The 15,000-nt window shown below is 41.7% G+C and overlaps 1 protein-coding gene across 1 annotated transcript in view; it reads left to right on the top strand.

The window, feature by feature from the left end:
• The first annotated feature begins 3,649 nt into the window (after positions 1-3,649).
• LOC143295119 (1-acyl-sn-glycerol-3-phosphate acyltransferase epsilon-like) overlaps positions 3,650-15,000 on the top strand; it is a 13,182-nt gene continuing 1,831 nt past the window's right edge. Inside the window, exons 1-7 of the mRNA XM_076606682.1 lie at positions 3,650-3,920; positions 4,807-4,891; positions 5,547-5,662; positions 8,323-8,412; positions 11,302-11,392; positions 12,464-12,628; positions 13,598-13,721. Coding sequence (XP_076462797.1) covers positions 3,702-3,920; positions 4,807-4,891; positions 5,547-5,662; positions 8,323-8,412; positions 11,302-11,392; positions 12,464-12,628; positions 13,598-13,721 — 890 coding nt within the window. The 5' untranslated portion in view covers positions 3,650-3,701. The remainder of the gene's footprint in view (positions 3,921-4,806; positions 4,892-5,546; positions 5,663-8,322; positions 8,413-11,301; positions 11,393-12,463; positions 12,629-13,597; positions 13,722-15,000) is intronic.

Genomic DNA, 15,000 nt, shown 5'->3' with positions numbered 1-15,000 from the left:
TGTTATGTTAAAACAGCAAACAAAATGGTTTGTGATTGTGATGTAAGACTACAGCCAGAATGACTGAGCTTTTTCAAAATTCCTTGACTTCTTCTTTTTTTTTTAAATGTTTAATACATATAGTGGTTTCATATCATGGACAGCAATACTGAAACAATTCACAGAAAATATTCAAATGAAAGCGTACATTGAAGAACAATTTGAGTTGTTTAAAAAAAAAAAAAAAAAAAAAGTGTTGATGCACAGGACGAAGGTGGCAGAATGGTGCTCGTGAAGGTCTGGGTTCGAATCCCTGTTTCGCTCTTTCTCCCAAGTTGGACTGGAAAATCAAACTGAGCTTCTTTCTAGTCATTCGATGAGACGATAAACCGAGGTCCCGTGTGTAGCACGCACTTGGCGCACAGAAAAAGAAATCATGACAACATGAGTGTTATCTCCTGGCAAAATTCTTTAGAATAGACCCAAGTTCTGACATGTATACAAATATAATGCATGCACTCAAGACAAGACTAAGCGCGTTGAGTAATGCTGCTGGTCAGACATCTGCGGTGTTGTGTATATGGATTTGTCCGAACACAGTGACGCCTTCTTGAGAAACTGAAAATGATATAAAAAAAAATTTTTAAAAAATCAACTGCAAAGCAGTGTGCAATATCATGCAAAGTTCCGGACTGATTACATCAGTCAGCATCAGAAGACCACCAGCAATGGACATGTTGTGAAGACTTGAACTATGACTGTTAATTACTTACTTTTGTTTAGCTCTGGACAACATTTTTTTATTGGAAATGTTTTGTATAGAAATATCTCTACCACAAACTAACGGCCCGTGTATTTCTCTCTGATTTGGACAGGAAAGTATTAACACAAAGTGCATAAAAAGACTAATGGAACCAAAGGAATGAACAGTGGATTTACGACTCTGCCATTCAGTTCCGAGTCTGATACCAGAGCAGGAACTGCGGGAAATATATGACGTTTCATTAAGCGATAGTAAAACACTTTTAAATGACTAACATTGAACTTGAAATTTATATGCTGACATGTAAACTTTTGACTGTAATAACACTTATTGTTTAATCGATCGATCTATAAATCGATCGATTATGATTGATTGATGCAGTTATGGTTTCGCCTACGGCGATATTATGAGAGATAATACCCAATATCAAACCAATGGATAAAATTGGCAGGGTAAGTGTAATCTGGTGCACCTCAGCTTGCAAACTGTTGTCAGATTAACCACGCGGATATAATCACGGGCGTGAATTCTTAAACGCGTCCGTGGGATAAAACTGGCTGGGCAAGTGCAACCCATTGCACCGGATTGCAAAGTGTGGTCAGATTCAATCTGAGAGTAACCAATGACCAGTCCATCTTTTCTTGTTACTAATACTCGCATATTTTGCAGTTGCTTTCACTACAGGTCAGCGCTTTTTAAAAGTTAATCTCTCCCTTTTTTCTTTTTTCTTTTTTATTTTTTTTTTTTTTTTAAAGCGCTGCGTACGAAAGTGCCTTCAGCCAGCAAAAGGCTCAGGAAATAGTGAAGGGAGGCAACTTGATCATGCTCTGACGTATTGTACCTCTTCAGATTTATCGACCGTGTTTGCTGTCAGCAGTAAACTGGGTACTTGAATTATTCATGTTAGTGCATTTGCAAAGACAATCGATTCGTTTTCCCAAACAAAAACGTACAGTAAGATTGTAACAAGCACTCATTCAAAAAGAAGATTCCTTATATATGCGTGTTTTCCGTATGTCATATACAGAATTGTCAGGAGTTCACACAACCATGGAAGATACTGACGAAACGTGTCATTGAAGATAAATGTATCCGAACATTTCAGTTTCAGCTTCAAGGTGTTAAACTAAAATCACTGGTTAATTCTGTCAGCCTATAAAATTCTGATATCTATCTACCTACCTACCTACCTATCGAAGGCTCTATCTATCTCTATAAATCCATTCTGTGTGTGTGTGTGTGTGTGTGTGTGTGTGTGTGAAAAGTGAACAAGATGAAATTTAATATGTTAAAATGCATGATCAGCAAACAAAAATATACAAGAGGCAAAGCCTCATGACTCACTTGTGCTTCGTGATTTATTGATCCAGTAATGGATTCGTGAGGAGAGAAAAAAAAGATTAAGAATAAGAATTCGTTAGAAAGTATTCTGTATTAAATATGATTTTTTAAAATCATATATGTGTGTGTGTGTGTGTGTGTGTGTGTGTGTGTCAGTGTGTGTGTGTGTGTGTGTGCGTGTGTGTGTGTAAAATAAGCTTGGGAGAAAAACTGGGAAAAAAAAGGAAAAAAAAAAACGTACAGGGTATGCAAGCAGAATCGAACCTATGCATGTTCACTTCCGAAACAAGCAAACTAATCCCCACTGCTGCAGCACATCTGACGTCATTTTACTGAAGGCAATGTTGACGTTTTCTCAGTTCTTCGTGTGATAAATGATGTGACTGTATTGGACGTAACAGCCCTCTTTAAATCATGTTTTTTGTGTGCTTCATCATATCTCGATTATTCTTTTATTTCCGCGGTAAAGGAGACGTTGCCATCGCTTCACAGCACATCGCAACACATGGTAGATCTCTAGATCTGCACAAACCAGTCAACAACCGGCTGCCGCGGAAGAAACAATCCCTTCAATTTTTCTTTTGACTTTCATTCCAATTAGTTCAGTGTACACTTTAGGATATTGGTATACAGTAAACACGTCAATGGTGTAGTTAGTTTCACTGTATGTGTTCTGTCCAGAATTTGTACCTCTTTCCTTTTAATTGTGAATAAGAAAAACGAGGCCATGTTTTCTCACCAAACACAACCTACCTTCCAGCAAGTCAGTGGGAAGCGGTTTTTAGAATTTTTGGATTTCGGAACGCACGTTAACGTTAATGATACGGAAATACTGCTAAATTCGAGAGACTTACAACCTATTATTGGTGTGACTGTGAAGGGTTTTTCAGTGGGTTTTTTTTTTTTGTTTGTTTGTTTGTTTGTTTTCATACTATGTTTAAGCCAGATTTGGTATTGGCAGACAAAGTATTTCCAGAGAAAATGGCATTGTTAAAGTTTACCCCCCCCCCACCCCCACCCACACACACGCACACAACACAGGGTTAAAACAAAAACTCATTTTGTTTACACAAGTGAGTCAAAAATAAAACAAATACAACCGTGAGTAAACAAATAGGTACTGGTAACTTAAAAAAAATTATAAAAAAAAACTATCTTAAAATTCTATAACATAACAAATGTGTTCGGGAAACAGACAATGTCATCAGCGAATTAGAGACTGCTAAGGGTGGTGCAGCAACATACATCAAAGACAAATATTTTACATACTCCTCTACAGTGTTGACATGATAAAAAGCATCGTTTGATGGATTAAAGAGTGACTCCCCTTGAAATAACCCTGAAGGCAATTTGAATATCGCTCACATCATCTAAAAACAAGAAATACTAAACCACGACATTGAAACCGTGGCAGTTTTCATAAAATTTGGTATTGATATTGAATCAGATAAAAAAAAAATAATTATGTTAGTGGACTAAATTAACTGCTTGAAATAAAAAGAGTTTACTTTTATCAATGATCGACTCTGACCTCGAACTCCGACCTTGTAAGACAGGCACCCACATGGCAGCGAATTTGCACTGATTTCATTCGGAAGGGAGAAGGATTATCATCAAAATGTTGCTGTCCGTAGCGGTTTTTCTCCAGCAGTTACACTGGCTGGCACCAGCGGCAGTTATGTTCGGCACGGCACCATGTTTTCTGATGGTGTGGTGGCCAACTAGATTGCTCACAGCGGTTTTGCCCAAACGTGTCTACCGGCGAGCAGATGACTTTATGTTCTCGACTTACATCCGCATGATGCTGTTCTTTTTTGAAAACTGCACTGGTATTGAGGTATGTTGTCGCTGTTAGTCTGTCTATCAGTCTCTCCGCCATTCATCTCCTCTTCCCCCTCTCACTTTGTATCTCTGTCTTTTCCCATCCCCAAGGTCAGTCAGTGTGTGTGTGTGTGTGTGTGTGTGTTCATTTTACTATAACTGTTTAAGGTTGTTTATACCTCATCTTTGAAAGGGAAAAAATATGAACTTCTGGACTCAAGACAGTATTGTATGCATCAGTATTTGTGATAATGTCATCAAATGTCAGTCAGCAGAAGCCAGTTATTGCCAGAATTAGCTCAGTAACTGACAATTGTGATCTCAAGAGATCACTTCTAATAATTATATATATATATATGTGTGTGTGTGTGTGTGTGTGTGTAATGCTTCATGGAAGATGTCTACTGATGGTGCTGTGACAACTACAGAACTCCTCAAAGTTGTGCCACCTCACTGTGTCCAAAGAAAAACATGTCACCATAGTGCAGTTGTTGTTTTTTTACCCTACCTGTGGGTATACAATATAGCTATATTGATATAAAATGGATATCAATCTTTTCTTTTATCATTTTGCCTTGGACAGCCATTTTGTTGCCAAGGGTTCTTAAATGTGCATGAAATGCATGCCGCACATACTGACATAGGACATCAGCTGGCCTAGGGATGGGACCATAACTTAACATGTCATTCAGAAAACTAGCACCACACCGTAACTGGAGGACTATTAATATTATATGGGTGAGAGAAAAAATCCTGGTCCTTGTGTGATCCGAACCTAACACTGTAACAGTAACACCCTTGTTTCTTATGTGAGCATGCTTCCATCCTCCAGGACACCACTTCACTCAGAGAACTTTACACATTTTGCTGATAATGCTACTTCTGCTGCATATCTCACACAGGTGGTGTTGTATGGAGATGTGGATGCATTGCTGAGCACTGACAAGGTGGAGAATGCAGTGTATATCTCCAATCACCAAAGCACAGGTGTGACATTGATTTGATGTCTCTATGCCTTATTTGCTTAACCTTGGTTGTGTGTTTTGCATTATTATAATTTAGAGTTTGGTTTTACTTTATATTGATTTATTCACTGCCATATGTGTTCAAGACTTTGTACAAGAGTTTATTTTTGCGCACACACAAAAAGAGTGTGTGAGGATGCGTGTGTGTGTGTGTGTGTGTTCATGTGTGTGTGTGTGTATTATGACTGACTTCGCCATCTTTAATTTCTCTGGCTGAGATACTGATGATAAGATAATTTGGATTCTTACTGAGAGTATTATATATATATGTGTTTGTGTATGTATACATATTTCATGTTTGTGTTGTGATAATCATATTCATAAGGTGTGTTGTGTGTATGTGCATGTGTGTGAGAGAGAGGAAGAGAGAGAGTGTATGTGTGTGTTTATGTGTTTGTCACATGTGTGTATGAGCTTGTACATGTGTGTGTGCACACCTGCGCACATGCATGTGTGTGTGTGTGCATGTGTGTGCATATGTATGTGTGTTTATGTGTGTGTGTGTAATTATGTAGCTAGCTGTAATTATTATGTATTGAACTCATCACTCATTTCTTTTATTGTTGATAATAAATTATTAGTAAATTGAATTTAAACCTTCCTTTCTTTTGGCACAGTGGATTGGATCCTCGGCTGTTCAGTGGCTCTGCGACGTGGGGCCCTGAGCCGCTGTCGCTACGTCGTGAAGGACGGACTGAAGTATTTCCCTCTGTACGGATTTTACCTGTCACAAGTAGGTACTTCCCTCTGCCCAGCGTTTACCTGTCACATGTAGGTACTTCCCTCTGCCCAGTGTTTACCTGTCACATGTAGGTACTTCCCTCTGCCCAGTGTTTACCTGTCACAGGTAGGTACTTCCTTCTGCACAGCGTTTACCTGTCACAGGTAGGTACTTCCCTCTGCCCAGCGTTTACCTGTCACAGGTAGGTACTTCCTTCTGCCCAGCGTTTACCTGTCACAGGTAGGTACTTCCCTCTGTACACCATTTACCTGTCACAGGTAGGTACTTCTTTCTGCACAGCGTTTACCTGTCACAGGTAGGTACTTCTCTCCATACAGCATTTACCTGTCACAGGTAGGTACTTCCCTCTGCCCAGCGTTTACCTGTCACAGGTAGGTACTTCTCTCTGCCCAGCGTTTACCTGTCACAGGTAGGTACTTCTCTCTGTACAACATTTACCTGTCACAGGTAGGTACTTCCCTCTGTACAGCATTTACCTGTCACAGGTAGATACTTCCCTCTGCACAGCGTTTACCTGTCACAGGTAGGTACTTCCTTCTGTACAGCGTTTACCTGTCACAAGTAGGTACTTCCATCTGTACAGTGTTTACCTGTCACATGTAGGTACTTCCCTCTATACAGCATTTACCTGTCACATGTAGGTACTTCCCTCTGTACAGCATTTACCTGTCACATGTAGGTACTTCCCTCTGTACAGCATTTACCTGTCACAGGTAGGTACTTCCCTCTGTACAGCGTTTACCTGTCACATGTAGGTACTTCCCTCTGTACAGCGTTTACCTGTCACAGGTAGGTACTTCCCTCTGCCCAGCGTTTATCTGTCACAGGTAGGTACTTCCCTCTGTACAGTGTTTACCTGTCACATGTACGTACTTCCCTCTGTACAGCGTTTACCTGTCACAGGTAGGTACTTCTCTCTGCACAGCGTTTACCTGTCACAGGTAGGTACTTCCTTCTGCACAGCGTTTACCTGTCACAGGTAGGTACTTCTCTCTGCACAGCGTTTACCTGTCACAGGTAGGTACTTCCCTCTGTACAGCATTTACCTGTCACAGGTAGGTAGGTACTTCTCTCTGCACAGCGTTTACTTGTCACAGGTAGGTACTTCTCTCTGCACAACATTTACCTGTCACAGGTAGGTACTTCCCTCTGTAAAGCATTTGCCTGTTTCAGGTACTGCTTCCGGCAGCTTTTTAAAAAAAGAGAAATGTCTGTTGAAACAATGCTGCAACAAGCTTAGATTAAAAATGCAAGTCAAAACAAGCACCCCACACCAAAAGTGATATTGTCTTTTATAGAACCAAAGTTACAGCCAAGCGAATGTCACTAAAATAGAGCCTTTTTGTGCCTCATTTTGAGCTTCTGGACAAATGTCCAGTTTTACAGGATCACTGCATGTTTTACTAAACAACACAGAAGGCTAAAAAGTAAGAAAAGTAATGTTTTGTATATAGTAACTTATTAGTAGTTATGCCTTATTTTCCAGCTTTACAAGCTGATAGTTTTCTTGATACTGAGCACTAGAATCCAAAGCGTTTGCAAACTGATTCACAGCAAAATGTCAGCGTAGCAAAATAGACACAATTCTGTCATTTTTAAAGCTTCTTCTTCTTCTTCTTCTTCTTCTGCATTCGTGGGCTACAACTCCCACATTCACTCGTATGTACACGAGTGGGCTTTTACGTGTATGGCCGTTTTTACCCCGCCATGTAGGCAGCCATACTCCGCTTTCGGGGGCGTGCATGCTGGGTATATTCTTGTTTCCATAACCCACCGAACGCTGACATGGATTACAGGATCTTTAACGTGCGTATTTGATCCTCTGCTTGCATATACACACGAAGGGGGTTCAGGCACTAGCAGGTCTGCACATGTGTTGAGCTATTTTGATAAAACAAAGTGACTTCTGTTTAGCTTAGCAAGGTTTCTAAAATGAGATCAGGAATAATGCTGTTTGAAGAAAACAAATATTACACCCATAACCGCCCAACCACCCACAGGGTCCCCTTCTTCTTGGCTCATCTGGGTGTTCCCTGTGTGTTGATTCAGATTTTGAAGAATTATTGAAAACGATATCTATAGTATAGATGTAGGTGTGTGTGTGTGTATATATATATATGTGTGTGTGTGTGTGTGTGTGTGTAAAGGAAGCTGCCAGGATTACCAGTCATCCCACTTGTTTATTTCTTCCAGATTCTTCACCTTGTCATAATCATAGAAACGTATAATCCATACATCATTTCATAGTGTCTGAGCTGTGTTCAGTCCAATTGTTCATATATATTTTCTTTCACAACCAGACAAAAACATTTCAGGAAAAAGAGAACACACAGAGGCACGCACGCACACACCCATGCGCACACGCACGCGTGCGCACACACACAGACACACACACAGACACACACACACACACAGAGTTGTCTAAGATAGACGTTAGACTGAAGAACGCGCACACACGCTCACATGCAGGCTTCCATGCATGCTTGAATGGATGCACACACACACATATATAAATCAAAGAATGACACAACAAAGAAAAGAATGAAGAGAGCACACATCAACAGAACGAAGCATTCACTATACATACAGCATAAAAGTTACGATCAGTCACAGGGATCAACAACACTCATGCTCTTTTGATTCTTCCCCAGCATGAGACGCTTTTCATCAAGAGAGCTGGAAAGTTCCAGGCTGAAAAAGCAGAACGCCAGCTGAGAAACATGGTGAAATACAATTTCCCGGTGAGTAAAAAGAATGGACACTGTGTGAGGAATTGGAGTGACTGGTTGTCAGTTGTGTGTGTAGAATATGATTCACTGGGGGAGATTTCTGTATCTGTGCTGTAGAGGTGCAGGGTGTGTGTGTGTGTGTGTGTGTGTGTTGGAGCTCATGTACGTTTATATGTATTTGACTGTGCTTTCATATCTTTGAAACTGCGTGTTTGGTGCATATCTGTTTTGCATGTGTGGGTGTATGTGTGAATGTGTGTCTTCATGTCTTACATTTATTTGCTTATTTATCATTATTGTTGTCTTATTTATTTATTTATTATTATTTTATTATTATTTTCATTACTACTACATTTTTTATATCATAATTATTATTCATTTATTTATGTGGTTTTTTGGGGGGGGGTTTTCGGGGGGGGGGGGGTTCTCAAGGCCTGACTAAGCGCGTTGGGTCACGCTGCTGGTCAGGCATCTGCTTGGCAGATGTGGTGTAGCGTATATGGATTTGTCCGAATGCAGTGACGCCTCCTTGAGCTACTGAAACTGAAACTGTGCTGTAGTCTTTCTCCGTTTTTTTGTGGCTGTGGACATTGAAATTCTTTGAAACAATGAAAGATTTTAATTATTGCTTTTTTCAGTTTTGTTTTTGCTTTTAAAGTTTTAACCCTTTGAGCCCTGACCACCGCTTTACCGGTGGTGGGGAGGGGTGGCATAATGCCTGGCCACCGGTTGATCGGTGCGTAAACACTTGTGTTTTGCTATTGGTTGACTTATATTGAAGAGCCGGTCAGAAAAGCCGTAATATTCTGACGTAAGCGAACGTAGTACATGTACCAACATTGCCGCGCCTTTTCACTGTGTTTTGTGCATGTGCTTTGGATAAAAAAGATTGATTTCTACCATGAAGGGTGCAGCGTCTCAACCTGACACGCCTCCTTTGATCAACTGATTCTGCATGCTCAGATTCATTTTCAACATCACTATCTGTAGCAAAATCATCTGATTCAAATTCCACCTCACTATCAGAGTAATCATTGTCATACTCTACTTCCGATAAATCATCAAGCATATCAATTACTTGCTGTATTGTGTACAGTTGTTTTCTTGCACGTTTTGTCCCTGATTTCTGCCCTGACGGGCCAGGTTGAGACTCTGCACGCTTCAAGTTCAAGTGTTTACACACCACCCAACTGGTGGCTGGGCATTATGTCATTTTTCTCTGCCACCGGTAAAGCAGTGGCTCAAAGGGTTTAATACCAATTATTTGCAAATTTTGGCTCAGGAGCTCAGGCAGAAGGGTTAAAATTGCTCAGGAACTCAGGACTCAAAGTTTTAACTTGTTCATAACTACATTTAGTGATTCAGGTTAATCTTGTTAAGGACACTGTCATGTTGTTCTGTTTCAAGTTTACATTGACTAATTAACTGCCTGACTAACAAAATTGTATTATCTTGTTCATTATTTACTTATGTATCTATAACTATTGAGCTACACACAGCACTCTGAAGAGAGAGGGGGAGAGAGAGAGAGAGGGAGGGGGGGAGAGTGTGAGACAGAGAGAGGATGAGAGAGGGAGTGAGAGAGTGAATGAAATTGTCGCATATATTTTTGTAATAATGTAATGTTGTAAATAATGTAAAGATTTTAGAGAGAGAACAAACGAACAAACAAAATTTTAGGAAGATAAAGGAATAAGCGCTTTTTTTTTTTTTTTTTTTCTTTTTTTTTTTCTTTTACATCTAGCTCTTCGGGAAGACTTGGGAGAAGATAATAAAAAATACACAAGAAGTAAAGCATTTACAATAACAAAAACTATGAAATAATTTACTGATGCACGTTAGGTAGTTATATACATTGGCATATTGATAATATTTTTGTATATATAGTACAAAGTCATGTGTAAATAATTAGATAGTCATGGGGGAGAGAGAGAGAAAGCAAGAATGAAAGGAGGAAAGAAGAAGGAGAAAAAAAGAGGGGTTGGGGGAGGGGGGGGGGGGGGAGGAGATGCTTGGCTGTGTTCCTGCAAGGGGCATTAACCCCATCACAGCCTGAGTAGTTTCTGCTCATGGTGGTGTTTAGTGTACTCTCCCTTGCAGTGTGTGGACCATACCATGTTGTGTAAAATCAGTTTGTGTGTGTTATTTGTAGAAACAGTGCATTGCATGTACATTATTCACACACATGTACAATACGTTAGCATATATTCGGTGACGGTGCCTGGTGGGTAAAGGGTGGAGATTTTTCCGATCTCCCAGGTCAGTGTATGTGCAGACCTGCTTGTGCCTGAACCCCCTTCGTGTGTGTGCACACGCAGAAGATGAATTAGTCATGTTAAAGATTCTGTAATCCATGTCAGCGTTTGGTGGGTTATGGAAACATGAACATACCCAGCGTGCACACCCCCGAAAACGTAGTATGGCTGCATACTTGATGGTGTAAATAAACGAAAGGGTCATATATGTAAAATGTTACGTATCTCTCTGAGTGTGTATGTGTGCGTGTCTGAAATCTGATTGAATGACACAGGAAACGAATGATGAGCGCCCAGTGGCAGCTGTCAGTCAGCTCTACCCAGGTAGGCAGCCTGTTGTGCAAAGAGCGGGCCAGACTAAGAGGGGCGTCTTTTCACTGTTAGCCGCACGAAATTTGGCCTAACAGAGCAAACCATAGGCCTAGTTTGCATCAGTTTGACATGGTAAGTATATGTAAACACCAAACATGGAGTATAATACAAACTCCTCCTTTTCATGTTTAGCACAGTGTGAAAAGAGTGGTATGTGTTAAAAACCGTATCATCATCATCATGCACGTCTTGATGAATGACAGTCTTTTTATCGCGGCGTCGTTAGCAGCGTTATTTACAATCCCTTGTGACTGGTGTGGCGGTGTGCTTGCAGATGTGGATGGTGGTGTTTCCTGAGGGAACTCGCTACAACCCCGAGCTGAAGGAGGTCATCCACAAGAGTCACCTGTACTCCAGACAGCATGGTAATGTACATGTATAACTTTTGTATTGTGTTACTCTTTGTTACTACTCAACGACGGGCGCAATAGCCGAATGGTTAAAGCGTTGGACTTTCAATCTGAGGGTCCCGGGTTCGAATCACGGTGACGGCGCCTGGTGGGTAAAGGGTGGAGATTTTTCCGATCTCCCAGGTCAACATATGTGCAGACCCGCTAGTGCCTGAACCCCCTTCGTGTGTATATGCAAGCAAAAGATCAAATACACACGTTAAAGATCCTGTAATCCATGTCAGCGTTCGGTGGGTTATGGAAACAAGAACATACCCAGCATGCACACCCCTGAAAACGGAGTATGGCTGCCTACATGGCGGGGTAAAAACGGTCATACACGTAAAAGCCCACTCGTGTGCGTACGAGTGAACGCAGAAGAAGAAATTACTACTCAACTTATCCTGTTTCATAATTCCCCTTGCTGTTTTCTGAGATGGGGGTGGGGGGGGAGCGAAAGATTATTCTCAAAACTAAAATGCCTTTATCTCCTCTGTACATGTTTCTTTTTTGATAGAATTTCATTTGTTGCCAGGGAAAAGAATTTGATGCATTGCTAGAGAAACATGACTTGTTAATGTCTACAGTTTGCCGGTTTTCATTGAGTGGGATTTTTTTGTTTGTATGATTTTGTGTGTGGAGTGTGTGTGTGTTCATGCTTGTGTGTGTGTTTGTGTGTGTGTGTGTGTGTTCATGCTTGTGTTTATGTGTGTGTGTGTGTGTTCATGCTTGTGTGTGTGTATGTGTATGTTTGTGTTCATGCTTGTGTGTGTGTATGTGTGTGTTTGTGTTCATGCTTGTGTGTGTGTGTGTGTGTTCATGCTTGTGTGTGTGTGTGTGTGTGTGTGTTTGTGTTCATGCTTGTGTGTGTGTGTGTGTGTGTTTGTGTTCATGCTTGTGTGTGTGTGTGTGTGTGTGTGTTCATGCTTGTGTGTGTGTGTGTGTGTGTGTGTGTGTTCATGCTTGTGTGTGTGTGTGTGTGTGTTCATGCTTGTGTGTGTGTGCGTGTTCATGCTTGTGTGTGTGTGTGTGTGTGTGTGTGAGCAGGCAGCCCAGAGCTGCAGCACGTGCTGTGCCCTCGCACCAAGGCCACCCAGGTGTGCCTCCGGGAGCTGTCCAGCCACGCCTCCTGCGTCTACGACGTCACCATCGCCTACAACAACACACGCTGCCCCCGCACCGGCCACAGAACCACCTCTCCCAGCATGCCCGGTATGTTGCTGTTGTGTCCTGCATGTGTGGGTGAGGGGGGTAGTGGGAGGCTGGCTTGGGGCACATATCTATGCGTGTAGCAAGCATGTACACCCCCACTCACAGACACACTCACACTCACGCTCACAAACACACAGACACCAACGAGCACACCCACTCACAGCTGCCCACGCCACCCACCACACACACACATACCTAGCATACACACAAAAACACACAGGCACACACACACACATTCACAAAATGATAATAATAATTCATATATATATATATATATATAGGGATATCGATAGGGAAAACAAATAAAACTGCACGCAGGAAAAATACAAAAAAAAATGGGTGGCGCTGTAGTGTAGCAACACGCTCTCCCTGGGGAGAGCAGCCCGAATTTCACACAGAGAAATCTGTTGTGATAAAAAGAACTACAAATATATATTTGGGTGCACTCAAGGCCTGACTAAGCACATTGGTTTATGCTGCCTGTCAGGCATCTGCCTAGCAAACATGTCAACGCATATATGGGTTTTTCTGAATGCGGTAATGCCTCCTTGATAAAACTGAAACTTTATAGATCTATAGCTGATAAATAGTTACACAGTTAGATAGATAGATATACGGACAGATAGATAGAGAAATGGACCTACATCTCGGACAGAGCAGAAGTGGAAACTGAAACTACAATAGAAAGCTGATAGATAGATAGACAGATAGAAAATGGACCTACATCTCGGACAGAGCAGAAACTGAAACTACAATGGCTGATAAATTGATCTATGCACAATTAGATAGATAGATACAGAAATGGACCTACATCTCTGACAGAGCAGAAGCAGAAACTGAAACTATAATAGATAGCTGACAAATAGATGCACAGTTAGATAAATAGATAGATAGATAGAGAGACGGACCTACGTCTCACACAGAGCAGACCCACAGCCCTCACTGATGTTCACAGTGTGTGTCCCTCAGACTTTCTGTCCGGCTACAGCCAGCGTGTCCACATCCACATCAGCAGAGTGCCCATGGGGGACGTGCCCACTGATGACCGGGAGATGGAGCACTGGCTCAACGCTCGCTTCCAGTTCAAGGAAAAGTACGTGCCACTCCTCCTCCTTCTCCTCCTCTTCTTCTTCTTCTTCTTCTCCTCTTCTTCTTCTTCTTCTTCTTCTCCTCTTCTTCTTCTTCTTCTTCTTTTAATTCTTGTTTTTCTTCATGTTCTTCATCTTCTTCTCCTCTTCTTCTTCTTCTTCTTCTCACTTCTTCTTCTTCTTCTTCTTCTTCTCCTCTTCTTCTTCTTCTTCTTCTTTTAATTCTTGTTTTTCTTCATCCTCCTCTTCTTCTTCTTCTTCTTCTTCTTCTTCTTCTCACTTCTTCTTCTTCTTCTTCTTCTTCTTTTAATTCTTGTTGTTGTTATTTGTTGTTGTTGTTGTTCTTCTTCTTCTTTTTGTAGATGCCACTTGTCAGAAGTAAGACCTATGGACACAGATCGTTTTCTTTTCAGTCGCCAGTTTCAGTTTCAGTTTCAGTAGCGCAAGGAGGCGTCACTGTGTTCGGACAAATCCATATACGCTACACCACATCTGCCAAGCAGATGCCTGACCAGCAGTGTAACCCAACGCGCTTAGTCAGGCCTTGAGAAAACAAAATCTTTCCATAGCATGACACAATATACCACAGCGCAGCACAGCACAGTTCAATCCAGCACAGCACAGTACAACACAGCACAGCACAGTACAACACAGCACAACACAACACAGCACAGCACAACATACCACAACACAGTACAGTTCAGTTCAGCACAGCACAGCACAGCACAGCACAACACAACACAGCACAGCACAATATACCACAGCACAGCACAGTTCAGTTCAGCACAGCACAGCACAGCACAACACAGCACAGCACAGTACAACACAGCACAACACAACACAGCACAGCACAACATACCACAACACAGTACAGTTCAGTTCAGCACAGCACAGCACAGCACAACACAACACAGCACAGCACAGCACAACACAACACAACACAGCACAGCACAATATACCACAGCGCAGCACAGCACAGTTCAATCCAGCACAGCACAGTACAACACAGCACAGCACAGTACAACACAGCACAACACAACACAGCACAGCACAACATACCACAACACAGTACAGTTCAGTTCAGCACAGCACAGCACAGCACAACACAACACAGCACAGCACAATATACCACAGCACAGCACAGTTCAGTTCAGCACAGCACAGCACAGCACAACACAGCACAGCACAGTACAACACAGCACAACACAACACAGCACAGCACAACATACCACAACACAGTACAGTACAACCCAGCACAACACAGCACAACACAACACAGCACAG

The sequence above is a fragment of the Babylonia areolata genome, chromosome 20, assembly GCF_041734735.1.
Source record: "Babylonia areolata isolate BAREFJ2019XMU chromosome 20, ASM4173473v1, whole genome shotgun sequence".
In the NCBI taxonomy this organism is placed as follows: domain Eukaryota; kingdom Metazoa; phylum Mollusca; class Gastropoda; order Neogastropoda; family Buccinidae; genus Babylonia; species Babylonia areolata.
Note: the sequence above shows the minus strand (reverse complement) of the source record. Positions and strands in the feature narration are given on the sequence as shown.